Source organism: Salvelinus namaycush, chromosome 42 (assembly GCF_016432855.1).
Source record: "Salvelinus namaycush isolate Seneca chromosome 42, SaNama_1.0, whole genome shotgun sequence".
In the NCBI taxonomy this organism is placed as follows: Eukaryota; Metazoa; Chordata; class Actinopteri; order Salmoniformes; family Salmonidae; genus Salvelinus; species Salvelinus namaycush.
The window spans coordinates 12,105,612-12,122,729 of NC_052348.1; the positions used below are offsets into that span (position 1 = coordinate 12,105,612).

General features: G+C 48.1%; 1 protein-coding gene across 1 annotated transcript in view; it reads left to right on the forward strand.

The window, feature by feature from the left end:
* The window catches only part of LOC120034741 (lipopolysaccharide-responsive and beige-like anchor protein), a 244,439-nt gene that overhangs the window by 198,874 nt on the left and 28,447 nt on the right, over positions 1–17,118 (forward strand). Inside the window, exons 45-46 of the mRNA XM_038981345.1 lie at positions 2,102–2,326; positions 10,128–10,217. Coding sequence (XP_038837273.1) covers positions 2,102–2,326; positions 10,128–10,217 — 315 coding nt within the window. The remainder of the gene's footprint in view (positions 1–2,101; positions 2,327–10,127; positions 10,218–17,118) is intronic.

A 17,118-nucleotide genomic window follows, 5' to 3' on the forward strand; every position in this document is an offset into this window, starting at 1 on the left:
CTCTCTCTGTCACACACACACACATGTACAAAATGAAGGAACACAAACACACACACACACCGGTCCCCCATCGGGCCCCAGTCAGCTTGTCATTAAGAGGCCTGTCCTGGATTCTAATAGACATGTAGCCCTAATAAAACGGATCACTCTCTGACACAGAGCTTTGAACGTATTAACATAAGTGTGTTTATGTCGGAGGAAATGCAGACAAGAAGCCTGGACTCTGCACCTAAGGAGGCTCCAGGGGTGCTCTGTTCCAGGGGTGCTCTGTTCCAGGGGTGCTCTGTTCCAGGGGTGCTCTGTTCCAGGGGTGCTCTGTTCCAGGGGTGCTCTGTTTCAGGGGTGCTCTGTTTCAGGGGTGCTCTGTTTGGTCTTATTGTTAATAATTACTCCCAAAACATTGGTATTCTCTCATTTTATTGTGTGTTTTAAAGGGGGGAAAATAATTGCGCTATCTGTGGCTACTAATTTCACCATGTTTCCAGGTTGCTAAACTATAATTGCGGAAGTATAATTGTTGAACATTTACAAAAAGAACCATGACGTATAATAACCATAAACCTATTCACACAATTTGTTATGCACTTATATAACAAATGTTCTCATTTAAATAGTGTTCTTCCTCCACTCCACTTCCCAGCTTGCATCCCAATGTTGGTACTTTATTCCCTAGTTAGTGCACTCATTTTCACCCGGGCCGATAGGGCGCTATGTATATAGTGAACATGGTTACATTTAGGACGCAGACCCAGTTCCACATGAAAACCCAGAGACCTTTCAGTGCTCTGCCGCCCCAGGGCCTTTTCTCTCTCTCCTTGACACCGACCAATTTATTGATATTGTTTCCACGGCTCATAAAGTCATTATACAAGAGCTTTCACGGTTTACCATCAGGCTGAGGCTCGATCGCCCCGTCAGGGGGAGATGTCATGATGGCAGACAGGCAGCAGGCGTCTAGCTGTTCGCTCTCTCTTTTTCTCGCTCACCTCCTCTCTCTCTCTCTCTCTCTCTCTCTCTCTCTCTCTCTCTCTCTCTCTCTCTCTCTCTCTCTCTCTCTCTCTCTCTCTCTCTGTCTGAATCTCGTTCTTTCCCCATCTCTATCTTTCTCTCTCTATTTTCTCTCTCTCGCTCTGTCTCTCTCTCTCTGCCGTTCCTCCCTGATTGAAAGTTATAATTAAGAGAGTGAGAGAGAATTAGAAGGAAAATTAGCTGTCAGAAAGTCACATTTAAGTGAGTGATGGGCCAGCCCCGGCTGTAAACATTTAAATGATATAAATTGCCATTTAAGTGTACCGGTTTAATGTTTTGTCACAGAATTAATGTGACACAAGGCAGCAATGACAATCAAGGCCTCCTCATTCTAATTTGGAACGCGTTTAGAAGCCTTTGTTGTTGCCGTGCCGACAGCTTTTCCAGAAATTAACACAATTGCTGTTTTTATGAGAAACCATAAATGTTTTCCCTTCTTTGCCAGCTAATGAGTAGAAAAACAGCTTGTATCTCAATGTTATGGTGAGACAGAGACATTCCAAAGCACCGCTATATACATTATCTCGTCTCGTCATCCCACGAAAGGGGAAGAAAAGTCCAAAATGAGTCCCCAACGTCCTACTAGAACGGAGTGTTCTCATGTTTCATGTTTTCACACGATTAGCATTGGAGTCTTTTGGAGCATTTTCTTCATTATGCAGATGATAGTCAGTGCTGCTATCTGCTATTGAAATGACTTTGAACAAGTTCTGCTTTGAGTTGCAGCTTTTTGTGGGGGTTGGGGGGGTGGAGTAAGCATTCTGGAATTACAACAATTACTGCCGAACATCATTTGCAGTCTTGCAGTTTAGCAGGTCTACTGTATCTGCTCTTAATGCTTCAGTAGACCTATATAAATAATCCTTTGACTTCGTCTAATCCCCCCTTGGTTCTGTGGCTTATGAGTGACATCAACTTCAATCAATGATTTGCAAGGATTCCCTACCTCCTATTGTTGATATAATCTTGGGATCCTCTTGTACCACTCTGTCTATCCCAATCCCCTCTAACCATGAGTCCTCACCGCCTCACTCTGAACACGGTTAGTATCTTTTTCTGTTCAATATAACCCTTTAATTTAGCCCAATCCCCTCTAACCATGGCTCCTCCTCTCCTCCTGTCTTCCCAGGCTCTGGAGAGTGAGTTTGTGTCGTGCCAGCTGCACCAGTGGATCGACCTGATCTTTGGCTACAAGCAGCAGGGTCCTGAGGCCACCAGGTCTCTCAACGTCTTCTACTACCTGACCTATGAAGGGACCATCAACCTCAGCTCCATCACCGACCCCATGCTCAGAGAGGTGATGTAGCACACACACACACAGAGTTGACGTGACGTTTTTCTGCATATTATTTGTTATAATATTATATTATTTTGTCTTTTCCATCTCTAAAATCCCCTGCTGGACATGAATTACTCCACGGTATCACACAGAACCATTAAAGCTCTTAACTGGGATGTTGATTCAATTCAATTAAAGTCCATTAGCATCAGCAAAAGGTACAATCCTCCGACATTATTGACGCTGTTATTTGTGTTACATTCAACAGCAGGGCTGTGTGGTAAGTAAGTACTATCCAGTCAAATTGAGTTGCTGAACCCAGCAGTCTTTCATCTCCAGCACTGGGATCCCACTGAAAGCTGTATGAAGTGCTCCACTTTAAGGTCTGAGAAAGCCCTTAAAAATCGGGAGTGTGTTTGTGTTTTTCTCCCTCTACTTTCATTCATTATTCATCCTCCCTTCACTTTGAACCAACATGCAGGCAGCCTCTCCCTCTCTCCCCACAGCAGCAACACGGTACACCAATATAGCAATAAACCATGGCTAGCTTACAGCGCTAACTCTCTCATTGACACTCTAACAAATCTGTGGCAGGCGAACAGGGTGCTGACCCCACAACTAGAGGGTGACTTCTCATCTAAAACGGTGCCACTGAAGTGTAACTCAGGGTGCCAGACATGTCAGCCAGCCACTGAGACAGCCTCTTCTGGCCCAGAGTGCACTGAGTGTGTACTGTATAAACTCTAGGGCCGGGACGGTACCGGTATGGTTATACTCGTTAGTATGGGGGTAAGGGAACACAACACAAAGCGGATTGAACTGGTTTAGAAATCAGCTCCAATGTTGGAAACAAACATCATGATGTCATCCAGAGTCACATGTATTTCTTTTCTAACATAATATGTAACATACAGCAGGTTTTTAAAGGACCAAAGAGATTGGTTTGCGTCATGTTTTAATTTTTGTCATGTAAAAAATATCCTGATACCGGTACCGTCCTGGCTCTAATAACCTCCAGAGATAACACAGTGTACCCTAAATACAACGAGAGCTGGTCAACATAACTTCCTATATAATGATATATTTATTTCGTTGAAGACACTCTGAAGCCCCAAACAAATGATCCGGAAACAAATATCCTAATTGCTCTGATATCACTATTTAGCAATTACTTATGTTGTGTTGAATATAATTTTATGACACTATTATGACGTTCAGTTGGAATGAAGTGTGTACATTTGAAATGAACAACATTACCCATTCACCAACCAAAACACATTCCCACTGAACCTCCCTCAGAACTTTTACTATCAGAGTCCTGGCCAGAAAATCAGCATCTTGACATCGGCGTTCAACAAGGACACCGTAGGGCGATAGTAGTCGTCATTTCCAGCAGTACACTCACTGTGGAACAGTGTTCGAGGTTGATTAGTGTCCAGTGGGTGTTCAGCTGAGGGTCAAAGTGACTCAACTGTTCCGATAGCTAGCTCTGGGACGTGTTGCTCAGGCTAATGTACAAGAGGACCCATCTTCAGAGTCACTCTCTTCTCATTAAATTCCCAGCTGACGTTTATAAAGGCGTGTGATGTTGGAAACTTGCTGGGCATAGGTCACCTATATACTTGCCCATACTACAATGTTATGGCATATAGGCATGTGATTATGTCGGGCCACTGGCAAGGCCAATCTTCTTTAGGGGCGCTGGTCCGTATCTGATGAAGTCTCTATATTCTGTACATTTAAAGGACGGAGAAAGACCCCTCTGCAGCGAGGCTACGGTCATTTGATTTACTCAACCACTTGACAAGCTGCATCTGGATGGAAAACATGCTGTTTTTATGCAAATAAACGCATCAGAGTAACCGCATAGCCGCACTTGGTTTTGAATGAAGGGAAATGAATAACGGAGGATGTCCTTGGCGTGTTGTCTGGTTTGTGGGGGTTGTGCGACAACTCAAGGCAGGTTCCTGTTTGCGTGGGTATGTTTAATTTATACTCGTATTACGTGAAAGCTGTAAAATGCAGACTGTTCCCGTCTGTGTATTGTCACTGGTGTGTGACGGCCGTGAGATTTTCCATAATCACAGACAAAGGACAGCGTGAGATGGAGAGAGAGAGGGCAGGAGAGAGAGAGGGCAGGAGAGAGAGAGGGCAGGAGAGAGAGAGAGAGGGCAGGAGAGAGAGAGAGAGGGCAGGAGAGAGAGAGAGAGGGCAGGAGAGAGAGAGAGAGGGAGGGCAGGAGAGAGAGAGAGAGAGAGAGAGAGAGAGGGCAGGAGAGAGAGAGAGAGAGGGCAGGAGAGAGAGAGGGCAGGAGAGAGAGAGAGAGAGGGCAGGAGAGAGAGAGAGAGAGGGCAGGAGAGAGAGAGAGGGCAGGAGAGAGAGAGAGGGCAGGAGAGAGAGAGAGGGCAGGAGAGAGAGAGAGAGAGAGAGAGAGAGAGAGAGAGAGAGAGAGAGAGAGAGAGAGAGAGAGAGAGAGAGAGAGAGAGAGAGAGAGAGAGAGAGAGAGAGAGAGAGAGAGAGAGAGAGAGAGAGAGAGAGAGAGAGAGAGAGAGAGAGAGAGAGAGAGAGAGAGAGAGAGAGAGAGAGAGCGCGAGGGGTGAGGAGAGAGAGCGCGAGGGGTGAGGAGAGAGAGCGCGAGGGGGGAGGAGAGAGAGAGAGAGAGAGAGAAGGAGAGAGAGAGAGAGAGGGGGCAGGAGAGAGAGAGAGAGAGAGGGGGCAGGAGAGAGAGAGAGAGCGAGGGGGCAGGCGAGAGAGAGAGAGAGGGGGCAGGCGAGAGAGAGAGAGAGGGGGCAGGCGAGAGAGAGAGAGAGGGGGCAGGAGAGAGAGAGAGAGAGGGGGCAGGAGAGAGAGAGAGAGAGGGGGCAGGCGAGAGAGAGAGGGCAGGCGAGAGAGAGAGGGCAGGCGAGAGAGAGAGAGAGTGCAGGAGAGAGAGGGCAGGAGAGAGAGGGCGGGAGAGAGGGAGAGAGAGAGAGAGGGCAGGAGAGAGAGGGCAGGAGAGAGAGGGCGGGAGAGAGGGAGAGAGAGAGAGAGGGTAGGAGAGAGAGAGAGAGAGAGAGGGCAGGAGAGAGAGAGAGAGAGAGAGGGCAGGAGCGAGAGAGAGGTCAGGAGAGAGAGAGAGGGCAGGAGCGAGAGAAATAGAAGGGGAACCCCTGTACCAGTACTCTCTGTCCCGGTGCAGTAAAAAGTGGTTGTCTTAATGTGGCATGAGTCAACACAGAGAAGAGGAAGTGGAAGAAGAGAGCTGATGTTCTCTTACTGATGGAGGGAGAGCATGACCAGGAAGCAGTCCCGTCTGGGAAAACATGGCAACGGTCTCCGCAGCGTTCCCTAATCTGCCTTGAGACATTCCAAACGCTCAGCTAGACCCCCCCCCCCCCCCCTTACCCTACCCCATTCCACCCCACCCTCCACCCTACCATGGTTTGGCCTGTGTAGACTGTAGGCCTCTGGGGCAGGGAGCCTCTCTTCCAGCTGTCCCTCCCTACCCTGTTCTTCCCTACCCTGTTCCTCCCTATCCTGTTCCTCCCTATCCTGTTCCTCCCTATCCTGTTCCTCCCTATCCTGTTCCTCCCTATCCTGTTCCTCCCTACCCTGTTCCTCCCTACCCTGTTCCTCCCTATCCTGTTCCTCCCTATCCTGTTCCTCCCTACCCTGTTCCTCCCTATCCTGTTCCTCCCTACCCTGTTCCTCCCTATCCTGTTCCTCCCTATCCTGTTCCTCCCTACCCTGTTCCTCCCTACCCTGTTCCTCCCTATCCAGTTCCTCCCTACCCTGTTCCTCCCTACCCTGTTCCTCCCTACCCTGTTCCTCCCTACCCTGTCCCTCCCTACCTACCCTGTCCCTCCCTACCTACCCTGTCCCTCCCTCCCTACCCTGTCCCTCCCACCCTACCCTGTCCCTCCCTCCCTACCCTGTCCCTCTCTCTCCTGTCTCTCCTGTCCCTCCCTACCCTGTCCCTCCCTACCCTGTCCCTTCCTATCCCCCTCCACCACCACCCGTCCTCTATTGCCTGTTCTGACACAAACCAGCCCCGGAAGGCCTAGCCCAGACCAGACCAGACCACACCAGGACCACGGCTGAAACAGTTGTCACTCAGTAGTGGCGGTCTCCCTTGGCGCTACCCCCCTCCATCCCAACCTCCACCCCCCTTGGCCTCTGGCCCTGACACGGCCCAGACTAGCAACCCATTTCCGCCTCCTCCACAGGCCTGCTTCCTCACAAACACTGAGGGGCTGAGGCTGGCTACGGCTCGGGGCTGGAGACGCACTGCTGGTGTATTTGACTAATTAAAACTAACGCCGCGGTTCAGTCGGGTGTGTGGAGAAACCTCCCCAGCTGATTGGACTCAGGGAGGGAGGGGGGAGGAGGGTGACAACAAACTCTTTCTTCGATTCACTCACTCACTCACTCACTCACACTCTCTCACTCTCACTCACTCACACACACACTCACACACTCACACACTCACTCACTCACTCACTCACTCACTCACTCACTCACTCACTCACTCACTCACTCACTCACTCACTCACTCACTCACTCACTCACACACAGTTTATCTGCTCTCTCTCTCTGATGGCACCATGCTGTGTGGGGTGTGGATTTATTTATTCCCCTGATCATCAGAGCAGCTCCAAGGTAAATAGTGGGTGTCAGAGATCCAATTTACCGTCCGGTTGTATTAACCATGCACCAGGCTCCTGGCCATGCCTGGGTAATGGGCCTCTAGCTGAGGAAATGACCGACCACAGCCCCCCCTCTCCCCACTGGTCCTGGTAATGAATCTGCATGCGTGGATGGGTAGGTGGTGGGCTCAAGCACATCTGGATGGGAATGAGGTGATAAATCAGCGTTTGCCCTCGGTGCCCGCCATGCGATGCTCCAGTCACTGAGCATGAAGGGCAGCTGAATGGCAGGGGATGAGGAGGAGGAGGTACGGCGGTACGGAGCGTGTTCTGTTGTCTATAGAGGCCATAGGGAGAGAGACCGACATCGCACCATACTGTACACACAGTCCAGTTCATGATCTGATGGAAGTGGTCTGTATCATCGTATACTAATACAAGAGATTTTGTCATATTTTTGGTTGTTAAAATGTGATATCAGAGAAATGTTAATATATATATATATTAAGGATGATTTGGTATTTAATATGTATGGCATAATATAGGGATGTATATGGTATAGCTCTTGCCAAATGTATTTTGGATGAACACGACAGACCACAGCTAATTACACCGGCACAGATGTTCATAGGGGTCCTGACGGACTACCCCTCACACCCCAGGCTCACACACTTTGATCAATCACCTCCGTTTAATCCTCCTGCTGGACTTGTGCCAAGCTACTAGGCTAGCTAGAGCTAGCGCCTGAAAACACCACTCACATTCACGCCGCGGAAAATACTGAAAAGTGTTCTTATTTTGTGTCATCAACATTTCTATGCAAATCTGAAATCATCTTGTAAAAGTCATTTTTAGTTCCCCTTCGTCAAACAGTGATGTTGTGAAGACATTGGGTTAGCTAGCTAGCGCTTATTGCCATCTTGCCCTGCCCTGACTCCCATTCCAGTGACGTAATGACTTGGGCTTTTCCTAGAATCCCTACATGCATTCTCTGGTATTTCAAGATCCTCTTAATGACTGTAGCGTCCCAAATGGCACCCTATTCTCTTAACGGTGCACTCCTTTTGACCAGGGCCCTATGTAGGGAATAGGGTACTATTTGGGACACAGTCTAGATCATCTGTTTGTAATCGATGGCTCAGTCTAATGGACCCAGGAGTGGATTTACACTAAATAAAGAGGGAGGGACAGATCTCATTGTTCTCCTCAGCTGTGAGAGCAGTGGGGGATCAAAGCTTGAGTGGCAGAGAAAAGAAGGGTGGGGAAGAGAAAGGGAGAGAGAAGGAAAGAGCGGGAAAAGAGAGGGAAGGGGGAGGTAAGAGGCAGGGAGACAGACTGGGGGAAAGCGAGAGAGAGAGGGGGAGAGGGAGAGAGAGGGAACCAAAGCCCTGGGTTTTCTGACGCTCACATATCAACTGGCGTCGGTGGAGGCCTTGAGTCTCGACCGGGAGATTTTCTCATACCTGTTAGAGATTAGGAACCATCTTTTTTTTACTACACTGGGATCCTCCACAAAAGCTGGAAGGTAGGATGGCAGGCAGGGGCTGGAGTATAGGTCTGGATCTGAAATGACATCCACTTCCCTATGTAGTGCCTGACTTCTGACCAGAGTACAAATAGGGGTCTGGTCAAAAGAAGGGTGCCATTTTACATGAATCCCAGGTATTAGTATACAGTAAGTATACGGGCTTAACTGAGGCTCTCTCTCTCTCGTCTCGTCTCTCTTGTCTCTTCTCTCTCTCTCTAGTCTCTCTCTCTCGTCTCTGGTTAGTTTCAGACAATAGGGATAAGCAGTGCCGTTCACAGCAACGTTTTCTCATGGAAGTCCCATCTGCAGTCTGTACAGGCCTTCTCTATGAGATCACTCCCAGAGTCCAGGCCAACCCCGGCTCAGGCTCAACCACTGCAGTCTCACATAGTACTCTGCTCTTCTCCACACTCACTCTCTCACACGCAGTCACACACAGTCAGATTGCCTGGCGCAGCAGTCTCTCACTTAACCTCTGTCTTTCCTGCCCAAGATCTTTCTTTCTCCCTCTCGCTCGCTCTCTCTCAATTCAATTTCAATTAAAGGGGCTTTATTGGCATGGGAAACATATGTTATCATTGCCAAGGCAAGTGGAGTAGGTAATAAACAAAGTGAAATAAACACTAAAAAAATTAACAGTACACATTACACAAAAGTTCCAAAAGAATAAAGACATTTCAAATATAATTATGTCTATATACAGTGTTGTAACAATGTGCAAATAGTTAAAGTACAAAAGGGAAAATAAATAAACATAAATATGAGTTGTATTTACAATGTATTGGGTTGTATTTACTCTCTCTCTCTGTAGCCCCATCTCACCTAGAGTACTCTTACACACACCTACCTCTGTTGCTGTATGTATTCTTTACTGTGTTGATCATACACTAGTACATCTCTCTGTCCTCCCAGCCCTGTGTTACCTTGACTCTGTGGCCCCTGATGTTGTCCAGAGCTGAGAGGCGGCGTCTCCTGTGACATTTATGGTCCTATATCTCTTAATTAGCGCCACCTAACCCGCCTGTCTGTCTCTTGCTCTCTTTCTCTCTGTTTCTCTCTCTCGCTCTCTCACGCGCTCTCTCGCTCTTTTTCTCTCTTTCTCTCGCTCTCTCTCTCTCTGTTTCTCACTCTCTCGCTCTCTCTGTTTCTCTTCCTCCATACCTATCTCTTTCTCTCTCTCTCTACTGCTCTATTTCTCTCTCTCTCTCTCTACTGCTCTATTTCTCTCTCTCTCTCTCTCTCTCTCTCTCTCTCTCTCTCTCTCTCTCTCTCTCTCTCTCTCTCTCTCTCTACCTCTCTACCTCTCTACCTCTCTACCTCTACCTCTACCTCTACCTCTACCTCTCTCTCTCTCTCTACCTCTCTCGCTCTCTACCTCTCTCTCGCTCTCTACCTCTCTCTCGCTCTCTACCTCTCTCTCGCTCTCTACCTCTCTCTCGCTCTCTCTCTCGCTCTCTCTCTCTCTACCCCTCTCTCTCTACCTCTCTCTCTCTCTCTACCCCTCTCTCTCTCTACCTCTCTCTCTCTCTACCTCTCTTTCTCTCTACCTCTCTCTCTCTCTACCCTTTACCTCTCTCTCTCTACCTCTCTTTCTACCTCTCTCTCTACCTCTCTCTCTCTCTACCTCTCTCTCTCTCTACCTCTTTACCTCTCTCCCTCTCGCCAGGCTGTGGAGGCACAGATCAGGAGTTTCGGACAGACCCCATGTCAGCTGCTCATCGAGCCACACCCACCAAGGAGCTCCGCCATGCAGGTGGTGAGTCTCGCACACATGTACGCGCACACTCACACCCAGACTGACCACCATGCCCAATGCCATGCCCAATACCATGCCCAATACCATGCCCAATACCATGCCCAATACCATGCCCAATATCTTACACAATACCATGCCCAATACCATGCCCAATACCATGCCCAATACCATGCCCAATATCTTACACAATACCATGCCCAATACCATGCCCAATACCATGCCCAATACCATGCCCAATACCATACACAATACCATACACAATACCATACACAATACCATGCCCAATACCATGCCCAATACCATACACAATACCATGCCCAATACCTTACACAATACCATGCCCAATACCATACACAATACCGTGCCCAATACCTTACACAATACCATGCCCAATACCATGCCCAATACCATACACAATACCATGCCCAATACCATGCCCAATACCATGCCCAATACCATGCCCAATACTATGCCCAATACTATGCCCAATACCATGCCCAATACCTTACCCAGTACCATGCCCAGTACCATGCCCAATACCATGCCCAATACCATGCCCAATACCTTACACAATACCATGCCCAATACCTTACACAATACCGTGCCCAATACCGTGCCCAATACCGTGCCCAATACCGTGCCCAATACCATGCCCAATACCTTACACAATACCATGCCCAATACCATGCCCAATACCTTACACAATACCATGCCCAATACCTTACACAATACCATGCCCAATACCTTACACAATACCATGCCCAATACCGTGCACAATACCTTACACAATACCATGCCCAATACCATGCCCAATACCTTACACAATACCATGCCCAATACCGTGCCCAATACCATACACAATACCGTGCCCAATACCGTGCCCAATACCGTGCCCAATACCGTGCCCAATACCGTGCCCAATACCGTGCCCATTACCATGCCCAATACCGACCCATCTCCTCAGTAGTGTAGATAGAACCAGAGGCCCAATGGAATAGCCTTGACTGTCTCTGACTGCTAGTATGTTAAATGACTGTCTCTGACTGCTAGTATGTTAAATGACGGTCTCTGACTGCTAGTATGTTAAATGACTGTCTCTGACTGCTAGTATGTTAAATGACGGTCTCTGACTGCTAGTATGTTAAATGACTGTCTCTGACTGCTAGCATGTTAAATGACTGTCTCTGACTGCTAGTATGTTAAATGACGGTCTCTGACTGCTAGTATGGTAAATGACGGTCTCTGACTGCTAGTATGGTAAATGACGGTCTCTGACTGCTAGTATGGTAAATGACGGTCTCTGACTGCTAGTGTGTTAAATGACGGTCTCTGACTGCTAGCATGTTAAATGACGGTCTCTGACTGCTAGTATGTTAAATGACGGTCTCTGACTGCTAGTATGTTAAATGACGGTCTCTGACTGCTAGTATGGTAAATGACGGTCTCTGACTGCTAGTATGTTAAATGACGGTCTCTGACTGCTAGTATGGTAAATGACGGTCTCTGACTGCTAGTATGGTAAATGACGGTCTCTGACTGCTAGTATGTTAAATGACGGTCTCTGACTGCTAGTATGGTAAATGACGGTCTCTGACTGCTAGTATGGTAAATGACGGTCTCTGACTGCTAGTATGTTAAATGACGGTCTCTGACTGCTAGTATGTTAAATGACGGTCTCTGACTGCTAGTATGTTAAATGACGGTCTCTGACTGCTAGTATGGTAAATGACGGTCTCTGACTGCTAGTATGTTAAATGACGGTCTCTGACTGCTAGCATGTTAAATGACGGTCTCTGACTGCTAGCATGTTAAATGACGGTCTCTGACTGCTAGCATGTTAAATGACGGTCTCTGACTGCTAGCATGTTAAATGACGGTCACTGAATGCTAGCATGTTAAATGACGGTCACTGACTGCTAGCATGTGAAATGACGGTCTCTGACTGCTAGTAAGTTAAATGACGGTCTCTGCTTTGACTCACACTAGCCCGTCTATAGTCTTTCCTCTCCCTCCCACCATCCCTCCATCCTAACCCTGGGAAACGTAAGCTCTGGTTTTGAACCCGTCTCCTCTCGTCCTCAGAGAGGGGTGAGGTGTGATTTTGGGTGTAGGGGGGCGGATGAGGGTGAATGGATTATCACTGTGGAAACATGGTCCTGAGCCAAACTCCCACTCTACACCTTAGACAGACAGACAGACGAGGGAACCAGGGGAGAACCAGAGGGAGGAGGACCGGCTGGGAACAATGGCCCAAAGGTGACAGGCTTTTAAGGGGCAGGAAGAGGGGGTGAGGCGGGTGACGGTGGGGGGGGGGGCTGTGGATGACGTGCCGACTTGAGCCCCCCAGAGCCCCCATTAGCGGGGTGGCCCTGTGGTGCTGACAGCTGGAGACCATTGGCACACAAACATATACACACACATACACAAACACACACACAAACACACACATATACACAAACACACACACACATACACAAACACACACACAAACACACACATATACACAAACACACACATACACAAACACACACATATACACAAACACACACATATCACAAACACACACGCACACAGCGCTGCCCATATGCCACCCATGTTTACCAAACACCCCATTAGCTCTTCACCACAAATCCAAATAATGCTACATTCATCCACAGGTTGAAGGTCTAGGGTTTCCCCCACACTTGGGTGCAAATACTACTTGAATTCTTTCAAACACTGTTAGCGTTTGCCTGCCTGGAGTGCCAGGTGGGTGAGGTTTGCTCTTTTTGAGGGTAGATCAGATTTAATATTTGCAGATAGAACCCACAATCTATCAAATTTATTGTTTGCATAATTTCTAATCCCCCTAATTTAGATTTTTTATTTCTTAATATTTTTCCCCCTACCATCACTCTCTGATTGGAGTAAATTTAACGGAAAACAATACTTCTACTGCTACTTACATCTATTTTCTCTCACATAACTATAGAAATAATTGTATGTATATTCCTCATTTCCTCTCTCTGCAAGTGCTGGATTTTCACACACAGCGGCCAATCCACCATTAATTCTGACCTTAACTCCAACTAAAAGATGAACCCATCTTTCACAGTAGAATGCCATTTTAATTGCAATACATCCCTCACTGTGATGTCTTACGGGGGTCCTGACTCCAAAAGCGAGCCACCGATGGACAGTACCTGAAAAGATGTTCTGGTGATTCTGTTTCCTCCCCTTCTAATGTCTTAATGAAATCAGAAGGTGACTATCCTGGCCTGGCGTACAGTATACTGTTAGTAACAGTGTATTAACTCTTCCACTCTTACTGTAGGGTGCAGTACAGTAGGGTGCAGTACAGTAGGGTACAGTAGGGTAGGGTACAGTAGAGTAGGGTACTGTGCAGTAGGATACAGTACAGTAGGGTGCGGTACAGTAGGGTGCAGTACAGTACAGTAGGGTGCAGTACAGTAGGGTGCAGTAGGGTACAGTACAGTATGGACGTGTGCAATACAGTAAGGTGCAGTACAATAGGGTAGGGTGCAGTAGGGTACAGTACAGTAGGGTACAGTACAGTAGGGTGCGGTACAGTACAGTAGGGTGAGGTACAGTACAGTAGGGTAGGGTACAGTAGTAGGCTGCAGTACAGTAGGGTGCGGTACGGTACAGTAGGGTGCAGTGCGGTACGGTACAGTAGGGTGCGGTACAGTACAGTAGGGTACAGTACAGTAGGGTAGGGTACAGTAGTAGGCTGCAGTACAGTAGGGTGCGGTACGGTACAGTAGGGTACAGTAGTAGGCTGCAGTACAGTAGGGTGCGGTACGGTACAGTAGGGTGCGGTACAGTACAGTAGGGTAGGGTACAGTAGTAGGCTGCAGTACAGTAGGGTGCGGTACGGTACAGTAGGGTACAGTAGTAGGCTGCAGTACAGTAGGGTACGGTACAGTAGGCTGCAGTACAGTAGGGTGCGGTACGGTACAGTAGGCTGCAGTACAGTAGGGTGCGGTACGGTACAGTAGGCTGCAGTACAGTAGGGTGCGGTACGGTACAGTAGGGTGCAGTACAGTAGGGTGCGTTACGGTACAGTAGGGTGCAGTACAGTAGGGTGCGGTACGGTACAGTAGGGTGCAGTACAGTAGGGTGAGGTACAGTACAGTAGGGTGCGGTACGGTACAGTAGGTTGCAGTACAGTAGGGTGAGGTACAGTACAGTAGGGTGCGGTACGGTACAGTAGGTTGCAGTACAGTAGGGTGCGGTACGGTACAGTAGGGTGCAGTACAGTAGGGTGCGGTACGGTACAGTAGGGTGCAGTACAGTAGGGTGCGGTACGGTACAGTAGGTTGCAGTACAGTAGGGTGCGGTACGGTACAGTAGGTTGCAGTACAGTAGGGTGCGGTACGGTACAGTAGGGTGCAGTACAGTAGGGTGCGGTACGGTACAGTAGGGTGCAGTACAGTAGGGTGCGGTACGGTACAGTAGGGTGCAGTACAGTAGGGTGCGGTACGGTACAGTAGGGTGCAGTACAGTAGGGTGCGGTACGGTACAGTAGGGTGCAGTACAGTAGGGTGAGGTACAGTACAGTAGGGTGCGGTACAGTAGGGTGCGGTACGGTACAGTAGGGTGCAGTACAGTAGGGTGCGGTACGGTACAGTAGGGTGCAGTACAGTAGGGTGCGGTACGGTAGGGTGCGGTATGGCAGGGTGCAGTACAGTACAGTACAGTAGGGTACAGTACAGTACAGTAGGGTGCAGTAAGGTGCAGTACAGTAGGGTATGGTAGGGTACAGTACGTTAGGGTACAGTAGGGTGCAGTACAGTAGGGTGCAGTACATTAGGGTGCAGTGCAGTAGGGTAGGGTGCAGTAGGGTGCAGTACAGTAGGGTGCAGTACAGTAGGGTAGGGTGCAGTAGGGTACAGTACAGTATGGACGAGAGCAGTACAGTAAGGTCCAGTGCAGTAGGGTACAGTAGGGTACAGTACAGTAGGGTACAGTACAGTAGGGTAGGGTACTGTACAGTAAGGTGCAGTAGGGTACAGTACAGTAGGGTGCGGTACAGTACAGTAGGGTAGGGTACAGTAGTAGGCTGCAGTACAGTAGGGTGCGGTACAGTAGGGTGCAGTACAGTAGGGTGCGGTACGGTAGGGTGCGGTACGGTACAGTAGGGTGCAGTACAGTACAATAGGGTGCAGTACAGTACAGTAGGGTATGGTAGGGTACAGTACGTTAGGGTACAGTAGGGTGCAGTACGTTAGGGTGCAGTACAGTAGGGTGCAGTACAGTACACTGAGGTACAGTAGGCTGCTGAGATGAGAAGGGAGCAGTAGAATAACGAGGGGAGAAATGGGGAGACACTTTACTAGACAAATAAACGCGAGGTTGTTGAGCAGGGCCTCAATTCCATGTGGTGAGACACACACGTACGTACAAATTATCCATTGGAAACTCGACCCCAGTACTGGAGCAGGAGGGCATATGAGTCCATCCTCTCAAGTGGTTTTAAAGGTGTCTTGTATGTCATTGTTTGGCCTCTCCGGTGGTGGTAGGTGGGCCTGGTGAGTTTGGACAGGTTTGACGTGTCCTAGGCACCTTTCTCTTTCCATTCACACCAGCAGCAGATGAGGGACTTCTTTCCTTCTCTCTCTCTCGTTTCTTTCTCTCTCGCTCGCTTTCTTTTCCTTGCACTCGCAATTTCTATCTCTCTCTTTCTCTCTTCCCTCACGCTCTCTCTCTTCCTCTCTTTCTCTCTCTCTGACTCACCCCCATTTGTCTCTTTACACCTCTCTTTGCTGTGTCCTTCTCCACTTTTGTTTTCCATCCCTCCCCCTGTCTGAGTGTAGTGTGGTGTCAGACTCCAGTCCTGGCATGTCCCCATGTTGGTGTTCAGTAATGACGTTGTCAGAGTATTCTAGTAGCCTGTTAAAACAACAGAGATTTACCTCAGTGTGCCTCTGACATTAAGCATGTATAGTATGTTCCCCAGCTCACTACAAGCATCCTGCAAATGACTCCTCAGTCTGAACAAATGGCACCCGATTTCATGTGGAGTGCACTTTTATTGACCAGAACCCTAATCAGAAGGAGTGCACTATGTAGATGTAATAGGGTGCCATTTGGGACGCAGAATGAATAATGTGTGTGAGCCAGTAAAAACAACTCTTATCAGTAGAATGGAACATGGTTTAAAGTGAGTGTCGATGTCTTGACGAAGCTTGGCAGGAACAAATGTCAATTCTTATATGAAGATAAATACAAAATGGGATTTTTATTTGACCGTTTATGTGGCGACTGATTGTTACCAATGATAAAAGTATCAAGTTCACTTCTGACCATTGTCATGTTAATGAACATTTCCTGAAGAGACCTGAGCAAAGTCTGAGAATTCTGAGGAAGAATGTTGACTTTTGTCATTGTTAAAAGATAAATAATGTCTGGCATGTACACTAGTCCTTATATTTAGAGGTTCAGCACAAGTAACTGCTAGTAGACTCTTGATTCATTACAGATGGTGTAGAATGTCAGACTTGAGGAGGACTCCACTACCCAGCAGCCCTCACTAACAGGCTATTAATGGTGCCACATTTGATGAGGCATTACCATAGAGATAGATAGAGCACTATAGATGGCTATAACCAATCACAGACGCCATAATGTAACGCAGATACAAAGATGAGTCCTCTATCTGTATGGGCATTACAGACACTTTTAATAGAGTGTTAGGGAGGGAGCACTGTAACAATGTTAACACAGGGAGTTCAACAGAGGAGTTTTGGCCATCAAGGGTATTTCACACACACACTATACACATGCAACCACACTATACCAATCCTGTGGACTTTTCTCCTCTTACGTTTGGTCTGTTTGTTTGTTTGTCTCCCGTTTTAATGCTGAGACTTGTTGGTCCTTCCTTAGTATTGACACAAAC